Source organism: Uloborus diversus, chromosome 8, assembly GCF_026930045.1.
Source record: "Uloborus diversus isolate 005 chromosome 8, Udiv.v.3.1, whole genome shotgun sequence".
Lineage (NCBI taxonomy): Eukaryota > Metazoa > Arthropoda > Arachnida > Araneae > Uloboridae > Uloborus > Uloborus diversus.
In genome coordinates, this window is record NC_072738.1 from 157259792 (window position 1) to 157278761 (window position 18970).

The 18970-nt window shown below is 31.4% G+C and overlaps 1 protein-coding gene across 1 annotated transcript in view; it reads left to right on the forward strand.

Moving 5' to 3' along the window:
* The window catches only part of LOC129228700 (uncharacterized), a 66979-nt gene that overhangs the window by 19807 nt on the left and 28202 nt on the right, over positions 1–18970 (forward strand). The window contains exons 7-9 of the mRNA XM_054863383.1: positions 2688–3364; positions 12561–12698; positions 17452–17606. Of these exons, the coding sequence (XP_054719358.1) occupies positions 2688–3364; positions 12561–12698; positions 17452–17606 (970 nt within the window). The remainder of the gene's footprint in view (positions 1–2687; positions 3365–12560; positions 12699–17451; positions 17607–18970) is intronic.

Sequence of the window (18970 nt, forward strand, 5' to 3'; positions counted from 1 at the left end):
TTTTGATTTTAAAACAAAGGGAGAAAAAAATTATGTTTTCTTCAAGTTTTGCTTTGTAACTAAGGCTGAGACCCTAAATAGAATTTGATGACAGGTCATTCTGCAATTAGAATTCAGTCGATATTGAGTTTCATATGATTGAAACAATAAAAACTATGCAAATAAAGCACAAATTATCAAAAAAAAAAAAAAAACAGCATAAAGTATTAATACAGCTAAAAGCACTAAAAAAAGATACTGCACTGCCAAAAAGGCTCAACCCACTAAAAAGACAAGAAAAAACATTCTCTCTCACTACTTTTTTTTTTTTGTATGTTTTGAGCATTTTTGCACTGATAAAGAGGCTCCATTGTAGCCTTGAAATAGCAATATACTGTATTTTCTTTATAATTTTCTTTTTTTATTGTTTTTTTCATTTTAATCCTTTTTTGAGCACAAAACTCATTTGATCATTTATCGTTATTCAAGTTACATATTTCCAAACAGTTGAATCGAAGTAAATGAAGGAATAACTTCAATTTCATTAAAAACAACCAATAAAAATATATAATTGAAGCAACCACTGGTAAAAGTCCTACGTAATCTCATTGGCCCTGTTTGTTGCATTCTTATCCAGCTTTTCTTATGTTTTAATTTTTATGGGGCGGTTATTAATAAAGTGTTGAAAATAACAATGAAGGAAAATGCCATGGAAGTTTGCTAATGCAGGATCATTTTGCGTAAAATATCGGTTAAATATCGAAACAACTGTTTAATCCCATGAGTTAACGATTAGTTAATAATTTACCAGATAAGATGAAATCTGGTTAATACGAAATAATCATTATGATCTGATGAATTTTCCAACTGCATTTTAAAAATATGGATTAAGTGTATTTCTTAAAACTTTTTAATTGTTGTAGTCTCTTCATGGAAGCACTAGAAACTGAAATTTCAAATGGTCACATTGTCACTTTAATTTTTAATATTCCACAAAATGAGCATGAGCTAATTCTGCTGCGTTCTGTTCTTTGTGTTACTTTTCCCCTGTCAAATTTGGATTCCATTGTTTGGATAATGTCCTAAGACATATTTTAAATTTGAGTCATTTACATGTCTTATACAAGACGTTTGTGACCTTTTTTTTTTTTTTTTTGATAAGTATGACTTTCATGCACAGTGGATCTCACTTTTAATATTATGCAAGGCTCCAAAATTCTCAATTCTGATTTTGAATGCTTAGATAATACAGCAAATTACAAAACAGATTGCCAAAATCTGCTATGGCAATCATAGTTTGATAGAACCCTGATTTTATTGATTTTCACAGGACTGACAAGAAAAAACTCAATCAATGGGAAAGCGTTATGCTAAAGTCAACCAAATAGTAAAAATTTAGATAAAAATCAAATCAAATTAAAATCCTTTAATAAAGTGCATTCATGCAATTGAAACAAAAATTTTCCAAAATAAAACTTGATTTATTTACAATCTAGAAAAATGAAGTACTGGTTTTATGATTTAGTTAAGTTTTGCTTGCGTCATAATTTTTGTTTCAGTCTCAGAGCCTTCTCAGTGACTCAGAAGCTTTGAAAGTTTCAATCTTGTGAATCCTTGAAATCAATAATATTCAGTGTATAAACCTCTTAATCTGTATCTCATCTAAAATTAATGGAAATCCAAATTTCATGAAGCAATGAGTGATACTATTTTGTGTATCATTTTTCTTGGTAAAGGTTGTGAAATGCAGTATCTCATAACATGTTGGTCCCTATATTAGCAACCCCTATGCATTTTTTAGTGGGCTGAATGAAAAGAAGTTAGGAAAAATTGTTCAGCTTATATTTCTTGTTTCAAAAGAAACATAATTTCTATTTTTTCACAGAAAAATGAGCTTAAGTCAAATTGCATTATTTGGGTAAAAAGGCTAAAAGCAGGAATGTGGTGGATAGAGGAATATTTATACACTGGAGGAAATATCACTGATAGCATTAAGGAAATTCAGGGCCAGTGAGAAAAATATTAAATACAGGACATGTTAAATAGGGGTAGTGTGAAAAAAAAAATCCCAAATGTCTAAACCTGGGCAAACAGTCCTTTCAAAAGCTGAATTATTCTGTAAATGTGAGAAAATTTGTCTGGCACCAAAAACTTGTGGGTTACTCATAAGATTTTAATTTTTGTTGGTTTCTGTAGCTTTCTGTAATATCAAGTGGTACCAGAATGTAGGGACAATATAATATAAATTTTAAACAATTGATTAAATGATGAAATGTCTATATTGAGACTGGTTGAAGTCGAGTTCATCTTCCTTTATTATGTTTGGAGCTTCAGGAAAGACTCCACTCCAAACCTCCGGACAAGTTTAAGAAGTAGGGTCTGAGAAATTTTTGCAGCTATCCCACCAACACCATTCTACACTGAATTTTAGCCTCTTTAAATTGTGTAGATGTACTTACTTCTGCACTCTTTGACATGTCTGAAAATGTTAATGATTCTTTAAAAAATGTTACCGAAATTCATTATTTCTAAAGAGTTAAGTTAAGGCATATCAAAGAAGTCATGAGCAGGTATTTTAAAAGCTCCCATCCACCATGTTTGTCATATTTTCTATTCTGTTATGTTGTTTTTATCTAAGTAGACATTGAATATATATATATATATTGTTTTGTGTTTAGAGCTTATTTAAGGTGTTATTTCATTTCCAGAAAAAAGACACCCATATCAAAACAATACCTGCATTTAAACCAATTCCGGCTGATAACGCAACGCCAGAGCCTAGTCCAGAAAAAGCGACTCCTGCTCAGTGTAAAGAAAGGAATCGGCGTAGTGACAAAAGGAACAGGCAAGCAGCAAATGCTGCTAGTAACTCTGTTAATGTAAATACAAACACTGACTCTGTGTCTGTGAACTTACAGTCATCGAACACTGAACAAGGTTTCCAAAGTGATAGTAGTGCTAGTACAATTAGCAACAGTAGCATTACTAATCTCAATGCAAATAGCAATGATAGTTGTAAAAATGTTGATAGCAAGAATAAGAAGAGTGAATTTCTCTGTAATAGTAACAGTTCTAGCAGCAAATTTGCTGCCTCTAATTTTAAAGATACTTCTGTGTCACCTTCTCATAGTCCAATTTTTGTAAATGAGAAAGGTAAAAAAAAGTCAAAAGAACTCAATTCGGACTCTGACAAGAGAAATTCGCTCGACTCTAAGGACTCAAAAGAAGCAACGGCAGCACCAACGTTTAGCAGCATGTACGAAAGTTTTATCAACAAGGATCTTAAAGCAAACTGCAGTAATCAAGAAAGCAAACCAGCTTCAGAGAAGCGCAAGTCTGCGGAAAGTGCTGAAGAACCCGAGAAAAAGAAATCAAAACATTCCAAGTAAGGAGCTCTAAATTTCTGATTTAAGTGCTTGCATGTGTTATTTAATGTATTAATCTGTAGACATAAGTGTTGAATATGGTTTCTTGCTCCAAATTTTATTTTAATGGTGAAGACAAATCTAATTTTTTTTGAATTCTAATTGCTTGTTAATGTTGGGGAATGTGTCTTTACCTTAAGTTCATAGAACTAAATAAAAGGTTTACAGAACCCCGTCACGTCAAAAAGCCGTGCAGTCTGCCAGTAAAAAAATAAAACATACTCAAAATAATTTAAATAAATAACATTTATTCAAAAATATCACAGTATACAACAAGAAAAATGTTTTGTAAAATTAATTTAGATTGTAAACCCCCCAATTATCACAGAAATTTCAAAGTTAAACATATTTAGAAAAACGCGAAATATTTTAGAAAAATTGTAAAATGTCACCTTCCTGCGCTAAATGCGCATGTTTACATTGCTGAAGAATTTTGAGCAAAGCGTAACAGAATTGTAGATTCATCAAACTGTTCCATCATTCACCGGCCGATAGGCTTGCTTGGTTCGAGAAGAACTTTCTCATATACCGGAACACCAACTTGTGCACACACTGGAATACCACCGGAAACTTCTGGAAATTTAGTTGGAACATCCAGGAAATCCAATCAGGAAGGTCACTCTGTAGGACATCGATGATTTCAAACTCAAGACAGTTCCATTCAACCATAAGAGCACCGGTAAGTCGATCCAGGTATAGGCCAAGTTTAAGAATTAGGCCTAGTTGCAATGAGCTACATCCTTTGGTAATCTACCGCAAACACCTTCAGCAATGGTGACATTTCCCTCCACAAAACAGGAGTAATTTAAAACATTTTAAATAACAATTAACGCTGAGTAAAACTTATTTCAAGCCCTGCTTGAATTCAAAAACGTTGCTTCAACAACGGCTCGAGCACGCCGCAACTTCCATCAACGACAACCAAGCACGGTTGCCAAGCCGTTAACAACCAATAACTGATTGGTCAACAAAAGTGGCAAGATGCCAATGGGGAGTAAACACAAGTAATCAAGCACAGAAAATATTTCGATCAATCTATTTATACGTTCCATGACCGCGATAGGTCATCCCATGACACACCCTACTTTGCATTGGAGATATACATCTCAACTATTCCTGATTGAGTGATTTAACAATCTTTCTATTCGTTCTTTCGGCTCAAAGTAGCCAAAAACATCTCAACCATCGGGTGTTACGTCATAGGATGATTCCCACATTGCACGATCATGCCCGAATCAATTTCAGTTATCCGCCGCTGGGACACAGGACGCGGAGTGGCAAGAACATATCGGAGGTAAGTTTCAAAAAAATACTTTAACATTTGTAATTAAATTAAAAGCGCTCCAAGATACTGAATAAAGGCTTTTAAGCCCAACAGTTAAAGATGCAAAAAAAGATTGCATTTCAGTGAATAAGTACTGTAATCAAAATACAAAAACTAGCAAGAAAAACTACTTTTAAAAGATTGAGTTTTTCTCATTCATGAGATACATTCAATGAATCCACAATAGCATATACATGAAAAATTTTATGTTTTTTTTTAAAAAAATTCCATTGTTACAAGTCTGGGTCAACTGCCAGTAATCTTGGCAGATGACAACTTCTGCTTTTAAAACAGTAATTTTATTTAGAAATTATTATGCGCAGCTGCTAAAATATTGATCAAATCTCATTAAATAGCGTAAACACATACAGGGTGTTTTTGAACTCTTGGGCAAATCTTTAAGGGGTGATAGTACGCATCAGGACAAAAAATATAACTGAAAAAATAAGGGTCGCAAACGTATTCCGAAGGAGATAGGCACCGTTAAAGTTCAGGATCCAAAATTTCAAATGATCAAATCAAAAAAAAAAAAAAAGAAAAAAAAAACAGAAATTTTTTTCAATTCGTTGGCGGTTTTCACTAAAATTATTCTTTTTATCAGTATTTTCTTGAAAAATAAATTTTGAAGATGTAGTTTTAAAAATGCCGATAGAGGGCGCTTTAGACTTTGAAGTAACGAATAACTATTTTTTACCTATTTTTTATCTCTATTTTTGAGTCTCATTAGATTTTTTCCAGTGCTTGGACTTAAACTTAATTTTTCAGCTTAAGATCATTATCATTGAGTGTGGTGAACCGCACTCAAAAGTTGAAATACACTCTGTCACAAAAAATATACAATAACCCAAAAGGAAACTATCGATTTTCACGATACTTAAAATGAAAGTGGCTTATGACAAGATCAAGAAATGATTACAAATTCAGAACAAAAGATTGTTTTATTAAGAAGTTATGACACAAAGGTTAACGAAACCCTAAGCTGCATAGCCTCCTCTAGCAGTTATACAAGACAAAACATGGCGTGGTATGGAGTGAAATAGGTTACCTATGACCACTGGGACTAAATCAAGATTCACCCTTGAAGATAACATGCCTCCTGTTTGTCACAACCCAGCTAATCAAGTGCAGCGAAGGTCCAATCGACGAAAATTCAATCCATTGCAATGGACGCTGGTTCGAGATACCAGTCCACTCAGGATTGTTTTTCTTGATACCATCAGTTTCTGTCAAGGTGTTAAATGGCATGGAACTAATGTTAGCGACAGGGTTGGGTTTTGGACTGTCCAAAACTGGTTTAGGACAGGACAGGTGGTTTTTACCGTCCAAAACTGTCTAAAACTGTCCAAAAGTGTCCGAAACTGTCTTAAACTGTCCAAAACTATGCTAAAGCTAAAGCAGTGTAATCTAATCAATTATTATTTACTGCACTATTCGTAATGCATAAATATAGTTATTAATGAGGATTAATTAATGAGTATTTGATAATATTTTTCTCCAAAATGATTTTACTGAAAAAAAATTGCCAGTAACTATTACATAAAAACTTCCTTGTGTAACAGTTGGTAGAGTTATGAAAGGGAATTTACAACACTACCAAGACAACTAATTTCATTTCTATTTATAACTCAAAGGAATGTTATTAATGTTATTAAATGTGCAGTATTTAGGTGCAAAAAAAAAAAAAAAGCTTAATTTTTTTGAATGGTTTTTGCAAATAAGTTTTACATGATGCTTTAACAAAAATTATTTTTTTAAATCATAGATTAAAGAACAAGAAATTGATGATTAAACACTTCTGTTATAAAACTTATGAATTAAAAAAAAATAGCACATTTTTAATATAATACATTCTGTAACTATAAAAAATTGTAATTTATTGCATTTAAGTCAATTATTGCACTATATTTTGAACACTTTCTTTTGCACATGCATAAATGTCAAAAAATTTGGTTTATAGAAGGAAAAAAAAAAAAAAAACTCCTGCATACATATTGAAATTTTTAAGGAAGAATTTAATTTCTATGTACCTAACTAGATTAAAATGAGCCACATAAATAAGTACATATATATTTATACTTGAATGTTCACAATGAATAAATATATTAAATAGTCAAATAGAAAGAAAAAAAAGACACATTTTGTTCTGTTTCTGATATTTTCTTACAGAATATAGTTTTTCAAAAAGTACTTTTCGACACTTTTGGACACAAGGGTTTTGAATAGAACTTGTTTACCCTGCTTTCATTTGCACGCATGCATAAACATAAAGAAATTTGGTTACTAATGTTGAAAAAAAAAAAACTAAATTAACTCATGCATACCAATTGAAATTTTAATCAAGAATTCAACTTCTATGTAACTAGATTAAAATCAGCTGCATAAATAAGTTGAATGTTCTCATTGAATAAATGTTCAATATAAAACATTACTTTGATACATTTTATTCTGTTTTTTTTTTTTTTATCTTTTATCACAGAATTCAATTTTTCTAAAAATATAGTTTTGGACACTTTCGGACAGTTTTGGACACAAGGGTTTTGGACAGGACGGTAAAAAACCAGGGTTTTTACCATGGTTTTTACCGTAGTGTCCAAAACCTTGCCAACCCTGGTTAGCGACCTTGTTGACATGTTAGTGGCCGCTCTTATGACGTGCGATCTTCACACTCATTTCTGTTTCTAGAATGCCTTAACCAACCGCATTGGAGTGATTCATTTACTTTTACCTACACTAAGCAACTACCACATCGCTCTGACAGAGGTGGCGGCAGATACGCGGGTACAACGAACCTGCTTCTCTGAGACCTACTGTATGTCCTTTTAAAAAGTCTTAACAATTTTTCGTGTACTTCTAAAAAGTCGTCCTAGTCACAATAGCGTCCTCACAACTCGACAGTTTCATTTGCCATTTGATGCCAGCTTTCCCACTTTCAATCATACCTAGCTGCACATCTTGTTTGCGCATAGTGCTCTTACCCTTTCGTCACTGGTGACAAAATTTAAATACAGTCAGATCCCGACTTACCCGAGGGATGCGTTCCAAGACTCCTCGCGTAAGTCGAAATTTCGCGTTATAGAAAATTTTTGAGTAACATGATTTTTTAATTAACATACCCAATCACTTTAGACATTTTTAAACACCGTTTAAACTGTTTTAGACCATTTTTTAACTATATATTACTGTTTCTTACATAAAGAGCTGAATTTTTTAATGTAATTTTTTTTTAAAAAGCTGCATTATTCAACATAAAATACTGTTACGATGCACAAAACCAATGATCAATGGGTAAGAGAAACAAAAAAATAAAACAGTACGGTACATACAGTATGTAGTAATAATAAAACACTGCACTGTAAGAGTAGATACAATAAGTTACATTTATAACTTAAAAATTGAAGATGATGATTTATGCTGCACACTCTCAGATTGTTATTCTAATATATTTTTAAATACAGTAGCTTCGCATTTACTTTTATAACTTTTACATCTATGGTAACACCTCTCTTTCAGTGTCTCTATAATCTACAATACAAGAGGAGATTCCAATTTCATATTTTTTGCATTTTGCTTAAACACTACTCTGCGAGCTTCATATTAAAACAAAGGTCAGGACTTATACGGATTGCCTTCTCTTGACTTTAAATTATACGTATGAAAGATTCACTCATACATAATTTTCGTGCTTCGACCCATTTTCTAGTTGTTCAAGCGTATCAAGAATCTTTAGCTTTTCTTAAATTGTCGCAATTTTTCGCTTTTTGTTTCCATCTTCAAACTTTAGATGAAACAGCGTCCCTAGGTGCCACAATTTTTTATCACCTTTCATATTTAGAATAAATAAATGAACAATGAGGGGTGGTGATATATACACACTAATAAAGCTATGTTTATAGTGTGTTGCGTGGTAACTTGCATAGTCAGTGATGCTGAAAGGATGAAAGTACATTCACAAGGTCAATGTTTAGTAGTCAATAACAAAGCTGAAACGCTTTGTTATTGGCTACTAAACTTTGCATCACGACTCCTTTCCAATTATTTTCGTGTTGAGAGCAAGAAATTCACTTTAGCTCTAAAATTCGTTGCTCCTGAAAAACTCACGTTATAGCTATTTCGCGTAAGTCAGATCGCGTTGTAGCGGGAGTCGACTGTAATCTCTTACCAAACTATATTCCTTTTGAGTTTGTCGGTTGCAGCTCATTTTATTCTTGATGCATATATTTTTTGTGACAAAGTGTATTTCAACCTCTGAAGACAGTTCAGTGTTTGCTACTTGATTCCTCCCAACAATTCAGATTTTGAGCTCAAAATTTAAGTTGAAGTCCAAGCATTAGAAAACATTTAATGATATTCAAAAATAGCGGTAAAAAATAGTTGCTCGTTACTCCAAGTTATAAAGCGCCCTCTATCGACATTTTTTAAACTACATCTTCAAAACTTACCTTCAAGAAAATACTGATAAAAAGAATAATTTTAGCGAAAACCGCAAACGAATCGACCAGTTTTTCCGCTTTTTATGATCTTTCAAAATTTTGGACCCAAAACTTTAATGGCGCCTTCTCCTTTGGAAGTTGTTTGGGGACAAAAAACACAGGGATAATGTTTTTTTAGCAGAGCTACAAAAAGTGCTCTTAACTTATTCACAGCCAAATGTCCTAAGCTTTGGAGCATTTGACAATTTCTTACCAAATTTGGCAGCAAAAATAAGTTGCCAACAAGAATGGTAACTTGGTGATATATCTTATACTTCTCACCAAGCTTTTAATGTTAAAACGCACAGAAAACTTGTTAAATTACTTATATCATAAAGTAAGGTAATTTTGAAGAAAAATTGACAGAATAAACACCAAATTAAGCAAGATTAGAACAAATTAATCATATTACAACATCATCCCACTAGCATTAAAACATGACACTATGACAACAAATGAACTTAGCTGTAAATTAATAATAAAAATTATTTACAAAACATTAATCATGGTTTGTTGGTTGTAAACTTATGGGCTATGGCCGTAATATAACTCTGATTATAATAAACAACCCTAGGTTTGGAATGTGCTCTGTGTGTGTGTGATTTTTGAATATCTATGACGTCATTCAGCTTTACAACGTTAAGTTATTCAGTCCGGATATTGTTATTTAAATTTAATGTTAAATTCATCTTGCATTGTGACCTCATAGATGATACTCATCAGTAAAACTCATTAAACAAGAAATTATTCTATTTCATAAATGAACTTTGACTAAATATAAATGATCAAAATTTTACATTTTTCCATATTCATACTTTAATAGCTTTACAACTTAGTGAGATGTAGGTAGATCTATATTCCTGCCAATAGGATACAACTATAAATCTACTTCCTCGGGGTGTGCCCCAGGCAACGTTTAATACAACTAAAGTATCTACAGTGAAACCTGTGTATAACAATACTTTCTATAACGATAACCTGTCTATAACTATTTTTTTTTTTTTGGTCCCAGAAAAATGTCAGCATGAATAATCAAACTGTCTATAAACGATAACCGGTCTATTAGGATATTTTTTTTAGGTCCCAACAGTATCGTTGTAGACAGGTTTTACTGTATAACTTTTTGACATTCTTTGCTCTGGAACATCAACAATGACTCCGCAGAGATACGTTTTCTGCTGTGGAATGCTGGTGGGCTAACCTAAGAGAATTTCTGTACAGTATGACTGTATGGCTGGCCTTTTTAAAAATTTCGTTTCTATGCAGATCCGCAGAAATCTCATCTTATGCAGAGTTCTATATAGGTCTTCCTTGGTTGAGCTGTACTCAGGGTTGGTAAAAAAAAAAAAACAGTTAAAAAAAAAAAAAACTTTTTTTTTTTTTGGTTTAAACACTATTTGTAAGAAAAACAATTATATTTTAGGAAAATCATGAAGATTTTATCAATGAATTAAGGAATGTTTAATATTTATATTAACCTAATTTCTTTGTTATTAATTTAATAGTTAAGAGTAAAACCTTATAGTTTCATTTCCTCATGCGTAGAGATTTCTGTGGGAGAATATTGTTTGAAAATCTTTAATTATTATAAAAAATGCAATACGTAAATGGGCCTTGGTATAAATATAATCGAAGAAATAATTTACTGTGATAGTTCAGATATTACTAATTACAAATAACCAAGAATATTTTTTTGTAAATTAATTTCTTCATAATCATCTACAATAAATAAAAAAGCAAAATTAAAATAATGTGTCCTTAAATATGGAAAGTATTTTGCAGTGTCTTACAAATGAATCACAATCTCCTATACATTACACAACTTTAAAAAACAAAAGATCAATGCATATTTTGTTTAAAGATTAAGAAAAAAGTTACAAATCATGTAATTTATTTACCTGATGTATCAGTGACAGCAAATATAGATACAGGACGAGTCGGTTTTAAGAAAATCATTATGTTTTCCATTGTAAACATTATTTCTCCCAGTTGAATGCATTTAGGAGTTTTAATAATGAACACTGTCATAAAAATTTATGTTTATTGATTCTTCTACCATTCATACATGAGACTTCTATTATTATATTAGAAGAAAAAAAGTTCTTTGAAAGGTGAAAATTTGACATTAAGAGCACTGAGTTACATGAATATTTTCTATGTTTTCATAATTTTATATATTGTGTTTTCTTGCTCTGACTGCATCGTCTATCGGGGATGGAAAAAGTGTGCAGCCTACTCTTAGTGTTCTTGGACTGCTTTAGTTATTTCTTTTTCTCTTGTCATTTAAATATTCCAGTGTTAAAATTTATATATACTATGCATCCCTTCAATGTTACTATATGTCTCAGTAAATCTTAAGTAATCAAGCAAATTAGGTAGTAAATGAAGTTTTGGTTGAAATATACTTTTTGGACTATTTTGAAATGCATAAGACTGAAAAATAATGATAATTGAAAAAATAAAAAAAAGCGACTTGGATTTTTCTTCATGTAATTTTTGAAAATCTTAGTTTTCCTGCCTTGCATATTTATGTACCTAATAGGAAAGCTGCATTGATTAAAAAAAAGAAAAGAAAAACTATTTAACAAACTTACATTGCCTTAAAAAATATAACTTTCTAAATTTATTAAGTCTATATTTAATACATAAAGCTTGCTAGTTACTTTTTTTCATTTAGATTTTACTCTTTGAAATAATATGTAAAACTTATGGAAACAGTTGGGGGAAAACAATAAAATTTTTCAAAAAACCTATTTTTGAAAAAAAAAACGTGGTTTCTTTAAAAAACCAATTGGTTTAAACCAAACAACCCTGGTAGTACTGGGAAGCCTTTTTTTTCCTGTTCTTAACTTTTAGTTTCTCTATCTGTTATCAATTTTCAAGTTATCTGCCATTTGAAAAAAAAAAAAAGTTGCAGGCATCTACAACGTTTCTAATAAAATTACTAACCCGCAAAACCAGCAATTGTTAGAAAGATAAATCGGCCCTCAACCCAAAGCACTTCCCCACTGCAGTTGTGAAGAAAGCAACAGATGTGAATCTGATCCTCGTCAAAATAATCAAAACTTTATCCTAAATTAATCTTTTGTAATTGATGTGTTACTAGAATTCTTGCTGTATACGTACGAAGTCCGAGTGCTGTATGAAAGTTTTATAATATATATATCTATAAATATAGTTTTATATTATGCTTAAGCAATTTCAAAATATTCTAGACTCTTCAATTTTTTAAAACTTTTAGTCTTCTTTTTCCCTAAAATCATGTTTGGCATATTTATATTATGTATGGTTTACATTGTTTCTACCATAGAGTTTTTCATGACCTGTCTGCTTTTGTAATCTCTTTAATATTTTTAATTTCAGAAGCAAATCAAAGTCTACAAAAAGTTTAATTGAAGCTGTTATTCCACCTGAAAAATGTAATCCCCAAATTCCAATCGTTAGGATAAAAAGGAAGTTTAATCACGATAAATCTTGTAGCTCCCATTCAGTTGAAAAAGTGTAAGTATTGAAAATGTTTTCTGGCATTATATGTTTTTTTTTTTTTATATAGTGTTTGTATAGGTCACAAAAAAGTTATGAAAGCTTGGAATGGGAATCACAAAATTTTCTATCCAATCCTCCTCTGACCCAGAGGTTCTCTTAAGTATAGGCTTTCACTGATACCCCTTTATAAACGTTACATACCAACTTTGTGTACCTGCCCGAAAAAAAAAACTTTATATGATACATTTAAATTTTATTTTATGATAAATATTTACTCATTGTTCTCTATGTTTATTCTTTTTTTTTATGGTTTGTTTAGAACTACTGTCTAGTTTTCATTGCTTAAAAAAATACGATTTTGGGCTTTTGCAGTAAAAATTAATTAAAAAATCGATATCTATGGACAAATGTTATCAAATTATATTTCTGTTACATGTTTACTAGTGAAACCGAACTTGTCGGAGTTTGGGAAACAAAAAAATGTTAGCTAGTTGTATGTGAGATAATTCTTCATTTGAGTTGCTTAACCCTGGGCTACAACATTTTTATTCGTAAAAATTTGTCAAATTTCAGGAAGCATTTTAAATTTATCATACAAAATAGACCTGACCACCTTGTCTAGTGGTCAGAGAAGTCTGACTGCAGTTGGGGAGGTCCAAGGTTCAAATCTCAGCTCGGCCATGGATATTTTTTCTCTCTCCTATCCTTGTTTTTGTGTGAATGTGTTGTTCAGCTGTGAATGTTTGCATAATCTGTAAAAGGATTCTTATGGCATGTGTTTACTGTGGAAGTTGGACTTCATACCAAATTACAGTACATTTGGAAAAGTGAAACGGCGCACCCCAAATTGACAGCTTAGATAGCACAAGACAGCCGCAACCCAAGGCTTCCCAATCTGTGGTCTACACACCCCTTTTGGGTCCACGATTGATAAAATGTTTAAAAAAGGTTACATGAAATTTAAGTAAAGCTTTTATATTTGAAAGCTAAAAGTATCACTTTTAAAGTATTTCAAGATTCGTACGGGTCATGAAAATTCTGGAAAGTTATGGGGGAAAAAATTTCAGACCTGTAAAAGTCATGAAAAATTAATATTTTTGTTTAAAGTCATGGAAAAATGTCCTGGGCAAAGAGAAAGTAACAGTAGCTGAAAGAGCATTAGAAATCTTTAATGATTCAACAGTATTGCATATAAAGGCTATTAAAACTGGAAAATGGAATGCTCCCCAAAACAAGTCTGAATGTGGAAATCTCTTTGCATCCACTATAGCAGTCGCCCGTCTTTTTTTGAGATGTGATTTTACTGTTTGGACATCACTAGCTTTGAATTTATCATCATTTTTAACACTTCTTATATTTTATACTAGCCGCCTGCGGCGACCAGCTGATTCGCCTTCTTATGCAATCACCTTCCTGTGCAAGCAGCCACCTACGGCGGCTGTTTGGCTAACTTGTAATTTACCTTTTTACTTCAAGTTTGCCGCCTTCAGCGGCTGTTTAAATAAATTTGGCAGCAGTATTAATCAATCCATCTCTATCTTTTTTTTTGTGTCATTCACATTTTTACGCCAAGATTGCCACCTTCGGCGACTATCTACCTTTACGATCTATCTCTAAATTTTCTTATCCATCTCTATTTATTTTAACTTCCCCACCCATTCCCTAATCCAAAACAAAGATCACTCAAAAAACCGCTTTTTTTTATTTAGGTAGAGCAAAAAAAAAAGCTCAAATTACCCATAGTGTGCAAAAAGTAGCGTTTGACAAAGATAAAAAAAAATCTCGCTGTTTTTATTGAATTAAATTCACACAACTATGAAATGTAATGCAATATAGATACAGCAAAAGGTCTTAGGGGTGGGGGAGGGGGATGGAAAAAGAAATAAATGCAATCCCTAAATAAAACAAAAAAAGGGAAGAAAAAAAAGCAAGCGTTGCCAGAAAAACAAGTGGTCAACAGGTCATAAAATGTAGAAGTAAGCTATATAGTAAAAAAAAAGTTTATCATCGCTTGCAATTAAGATTCCATCTTAAATATCGCATTGAAATCCAAGTAGTGAGGTCACAGGTATAAAAGATTGAAGAACGCTTTCTTCTACCGATGCGTGAAAAGACATGATATGTTCAGCATTTAAAAAATTGTAAAAAAAAAAAATATTGCATATTTTTAAGGACTTTTTTCTGAAGAGGACAGAATGTTTTTACTGTTACCAACTTAAATTTTAGAAATGAGGCTTTGATTCTTCTCGCAGGATGATATTAGAAAAAAATAAAACCCAGAAAAAAATGCAAATTAAAGGTTTTTTCAAAAATTCATAAATACAAAAATTGCTCAATCTTCCAAATTTTTTCATTTATCATATTTAAAATTAAATTTTCTACACTATAGTACAAAAAATGTTTCTGTGGTGCGATTGGTTCAGGGTCTGTAAAGTAAAAAATACAAAAAAGTGCAAAAAAAAAAAAAAAAACACACATAAAACATTAAATAACTTTTTTCTAATTAAAATATCAAAAATCGAAGCCCGAGGTGCACATCTTCGGCAAAAACTGTACCTGTATACCAAATTTCATCTTTCTAGGCCTTATCCTTTCCCCGGGGAGCGCCCCACACACACACACATCTTATTTTATTATATGTACAGTAAAACCCCTCCTAACGGACACCCCTCAAAGGTGGACACTCCTCTTAAGCGGACAATTTTTAATTCTCCAGTTCCAATGCAAATAACATTATTAAACCCCTGTCCTGCGGACACCTCTCTATTCTGGACAAAAAAATTTCCCATTAGTGTCTGTATTAGAGGGATTTTACTGTATAGATTCTGCAGGAGCGAACTTGCACGTTTTTTATTTTGCCACGCCCACTCAAAAAACGCGATTCAATTGCTTCCTAGTTCGTTTCAATCACTTCTAAAATCTATATCATTAAATTTATCCGAGTTTATTTTAGTTTGTTGAAGGTTTTAGGAAATAAAGGTCTTTAATGAGGTAATAGAATATAGAAATAGGGGAATTCTAATAAATATTCTAAAACAGTAGTGCCCAATATACGACCAGCAAAACTGATCCATGTGGCCCACTGTAACATTCAATTTCAGGAATCTAACACTATATTCTGGAATTTCTAAAGCTAATAATTTATATGCATTTGAAAATGTAAATTAGTAAACAAGTACATTTGAATCAGAAAATTTATTCTCTACTGAATGATTTTTTTATAAATATCTGTATTAGAAACATGAATTTACTAAAGAATGGCTTAGCTTTAAAGAACCAAAATACTGAAATGCTGACACGTTAGTTACATAGATGATGAGATGCACTGCTTAAAAGGGGCAATTTTTAAAGCAAATGTATTGAAACTTAGGAATGACTCATTCAACCTTTGTTCCATTCTTTACCATTCTACCCTCTTATTTAAAAAAAAAAAAAAAAAAACCGACTTTTAAGCATCATTATATTGCATTCACTGTATTTTTACTTCACTTAAATTTGCATAAAGAAGACAAAAAAGAACAATGTAGTTTTTGCAGTGTGCACTAATGTTTTTTCAATCACAAACAAGTGCTTTGATGATTTAGTGGCATTCACATAGAAGTTTTGCTTATTCACGTTTCCAAAAATTGGCAAGTTTGATATTAAACAATCCTATTCTCTTTGTATAACAAACTCATGAAATTTTTTATGAAGTCTTGGAAAAGTCATGGAATTGTTTTCATCCAAATAGAGTATGAATTCTGGTATTTAGATATCCTTTAAGCACTACTTTCCGTCGGTTCATGCAATCGGTGGTTTCGGGATTATGAATGTTTGGCAGACAAATGTGAATCTTGAAATCTACCTTCCTAAATTCATAGCATTGTCTGGAAAACAAAGTCTACAAACTTGCTTGTTTTAAAAATATATTCCTCCATTTACCGAGAGAGATCTTACTAAGAGTCGACTCTTAATAAAATCTCTATGCATTTACCTACCGCAACTCACTTTTGCAAATCCGGATTTTTAATCTGTGCTGCCTCCAAAACCAGGGCTGCCAAAACCTGGGATTTTCCCCAAGATCTTGTGTTTTCAATAGCGGTGATGGGATCTTGAGATTTTGTTCGAAATTCCTTGGTTTTGGACTTCATGATTGATGAAAAAGACACAATTATTGCACATTTTAACTGTAAAATATAAGTTTTTAACTAAAATACAATAGGAATAGTAATCTGCTATGGGAACATAAAGTGTAGTATCTGCAAATTTTTCAGTTTTCTTTTTTCTTTTGCAGTTTTGTCACCTACTGTACAATGGTGCTCATTTGGTTTTCGCTAAAAATAAAGCGTGCAAAAAACGTTAAATTTCAACATTTCTCTATCGTTAGTATGGAATCCAAAACAGGTTCCTTCAAATATCTTAAATTCATTTTTACAGTTCTGCTGCACTTTACTTTTCTTGGGCAGTAATATTTAATAGGTGATGTAAGTTAGTCAGATTATAAAATTCAAAACTATTATTTCTTTTTTCTTTTGTTATTTTGTTTAAAGAACTTACATATAAAAATATGAAGACATTAAGCCAAAAAATCATAATTTTTGTAAATATCTATTATATTGCTTTATAAGCACATTATCCTGTACAACCTCTTATGTTTTTGAAAGATAAGGAAAAATTTGCAAAATTTCAGTTGGAGATTCTGTTCTAACTGAATATTTTAAATTGCTAAAAATTTGACATTATTTTTAAATAGTGTAATATTGCCTTACTTAAAAATGTTTCATTGCAGAGAGCACGAAACTGTCATTAGCGTACCTGAATCTCGATGTGCTCCTGAATTAAAAGTCATTAGTCCCAAAATTGAGTTACAAGATATTTCCAATGATCAAAGTGAAAGTCTTCCAGCTAATATTGTTGAAATCAAGTGTGAAATCGACCCCCCAGGTAAATATGTCTAAAATTTTAAACTCTCCACCAATTCAAATGTAAGTTTTGATATCTATTTTTTAAATTATGTGTTTCAGTTTGCTAATGTAACATCTGTTTATTTAAAGATAAATAACAAAATCAATGTTATCAATGCACAAAATTTAAAAATAATGAAATTAATTGTATCCTTTCTTTTTCTGCACATCACTTTTTTTTAACTTGAAGGTTCAAAAACTTTGAGAATTAGGGAAAATGCAGCGTAACTTTTTAAATTTTTTGCAGTAAAATCTTTCCGCATATATACCAGGGTGGCCCTTATTTTTCAACTTTGTAAAACGTTAGCTCTCACCCCTCAATTTTGTTCTAATGGACAAAAAAAGAATGTGGGCAAAATATTAGCTCAATCAGAATGTTTAAGGAGTGCCTCAAATAGCATGAAATTATCTAAATTTTTCCGAAAGAAAGATTTTTTCATCATTTTTCAAATTAAAAAAAAAAAAAAAAACTATCAGATTTGCATTTTCGACGGCCTTATTTCCTGTTACAAGGGATATTTTACTCAAACTGCTTTATCCTGTGACTTAGTAAACCATTCCGATTCCTGACCAGGCTTCTTTTCAGGCAACGAAGCTTTTTCGCCAACATGATGTTTCATGCTGCTCCAATCATTTCTGAAACAATCTCATGAAAGTTTCCCTGTTAGTTTTTAGTTGTTATTTTTGTAAGAAATGTATGAGTTATTTTAAAATTAATTAGAATTATAATTTAATTTAGGTTTTATAAACTTTGTTAGCAGGCAGTGTTTTCCATAAAATGGCCTTTGCTTTTGTTAATTGAATGTAAGAAAACAATTGGTGTTTCTCTTTTGTACCATGAAGGGTAATATATATTTTTTTGCAAAAAAATCCATAGTTATTTTCATATGATTGGGTGAACTTAATTTAATTCTATTTTCATGAAATGTGCATCATTTATCAACTTTCTAACAAAGTATTACATTGCCTGCATCATTAATTTTTTAGCTGAGAGTGCTTTGTCCGGTAACTCTATTTTTACAAAATGTGCATCTTTCATTTGTTTCCTAACCAAGCACAACATTGTCTTTTATCAATAATTTTCACTGACAAGTGGTTTGTGTTGCTGGTTACTTTTGGCTGACTTTTGAGATGATCAACCTAGATCTGTAAAATTGTACCAACATCTCTTCACGCAAATTAAGAAGTGATTTTTATATTGATTTTCTGGTTTATATATATATATATATATATATATATATATATATATATATATATATATATATATATATATATATTATATTTCCAAACAAATTATTAGAGGGATGCCACCCTCAAACTGGTAAGTTTTAAGCATCTTTTTTT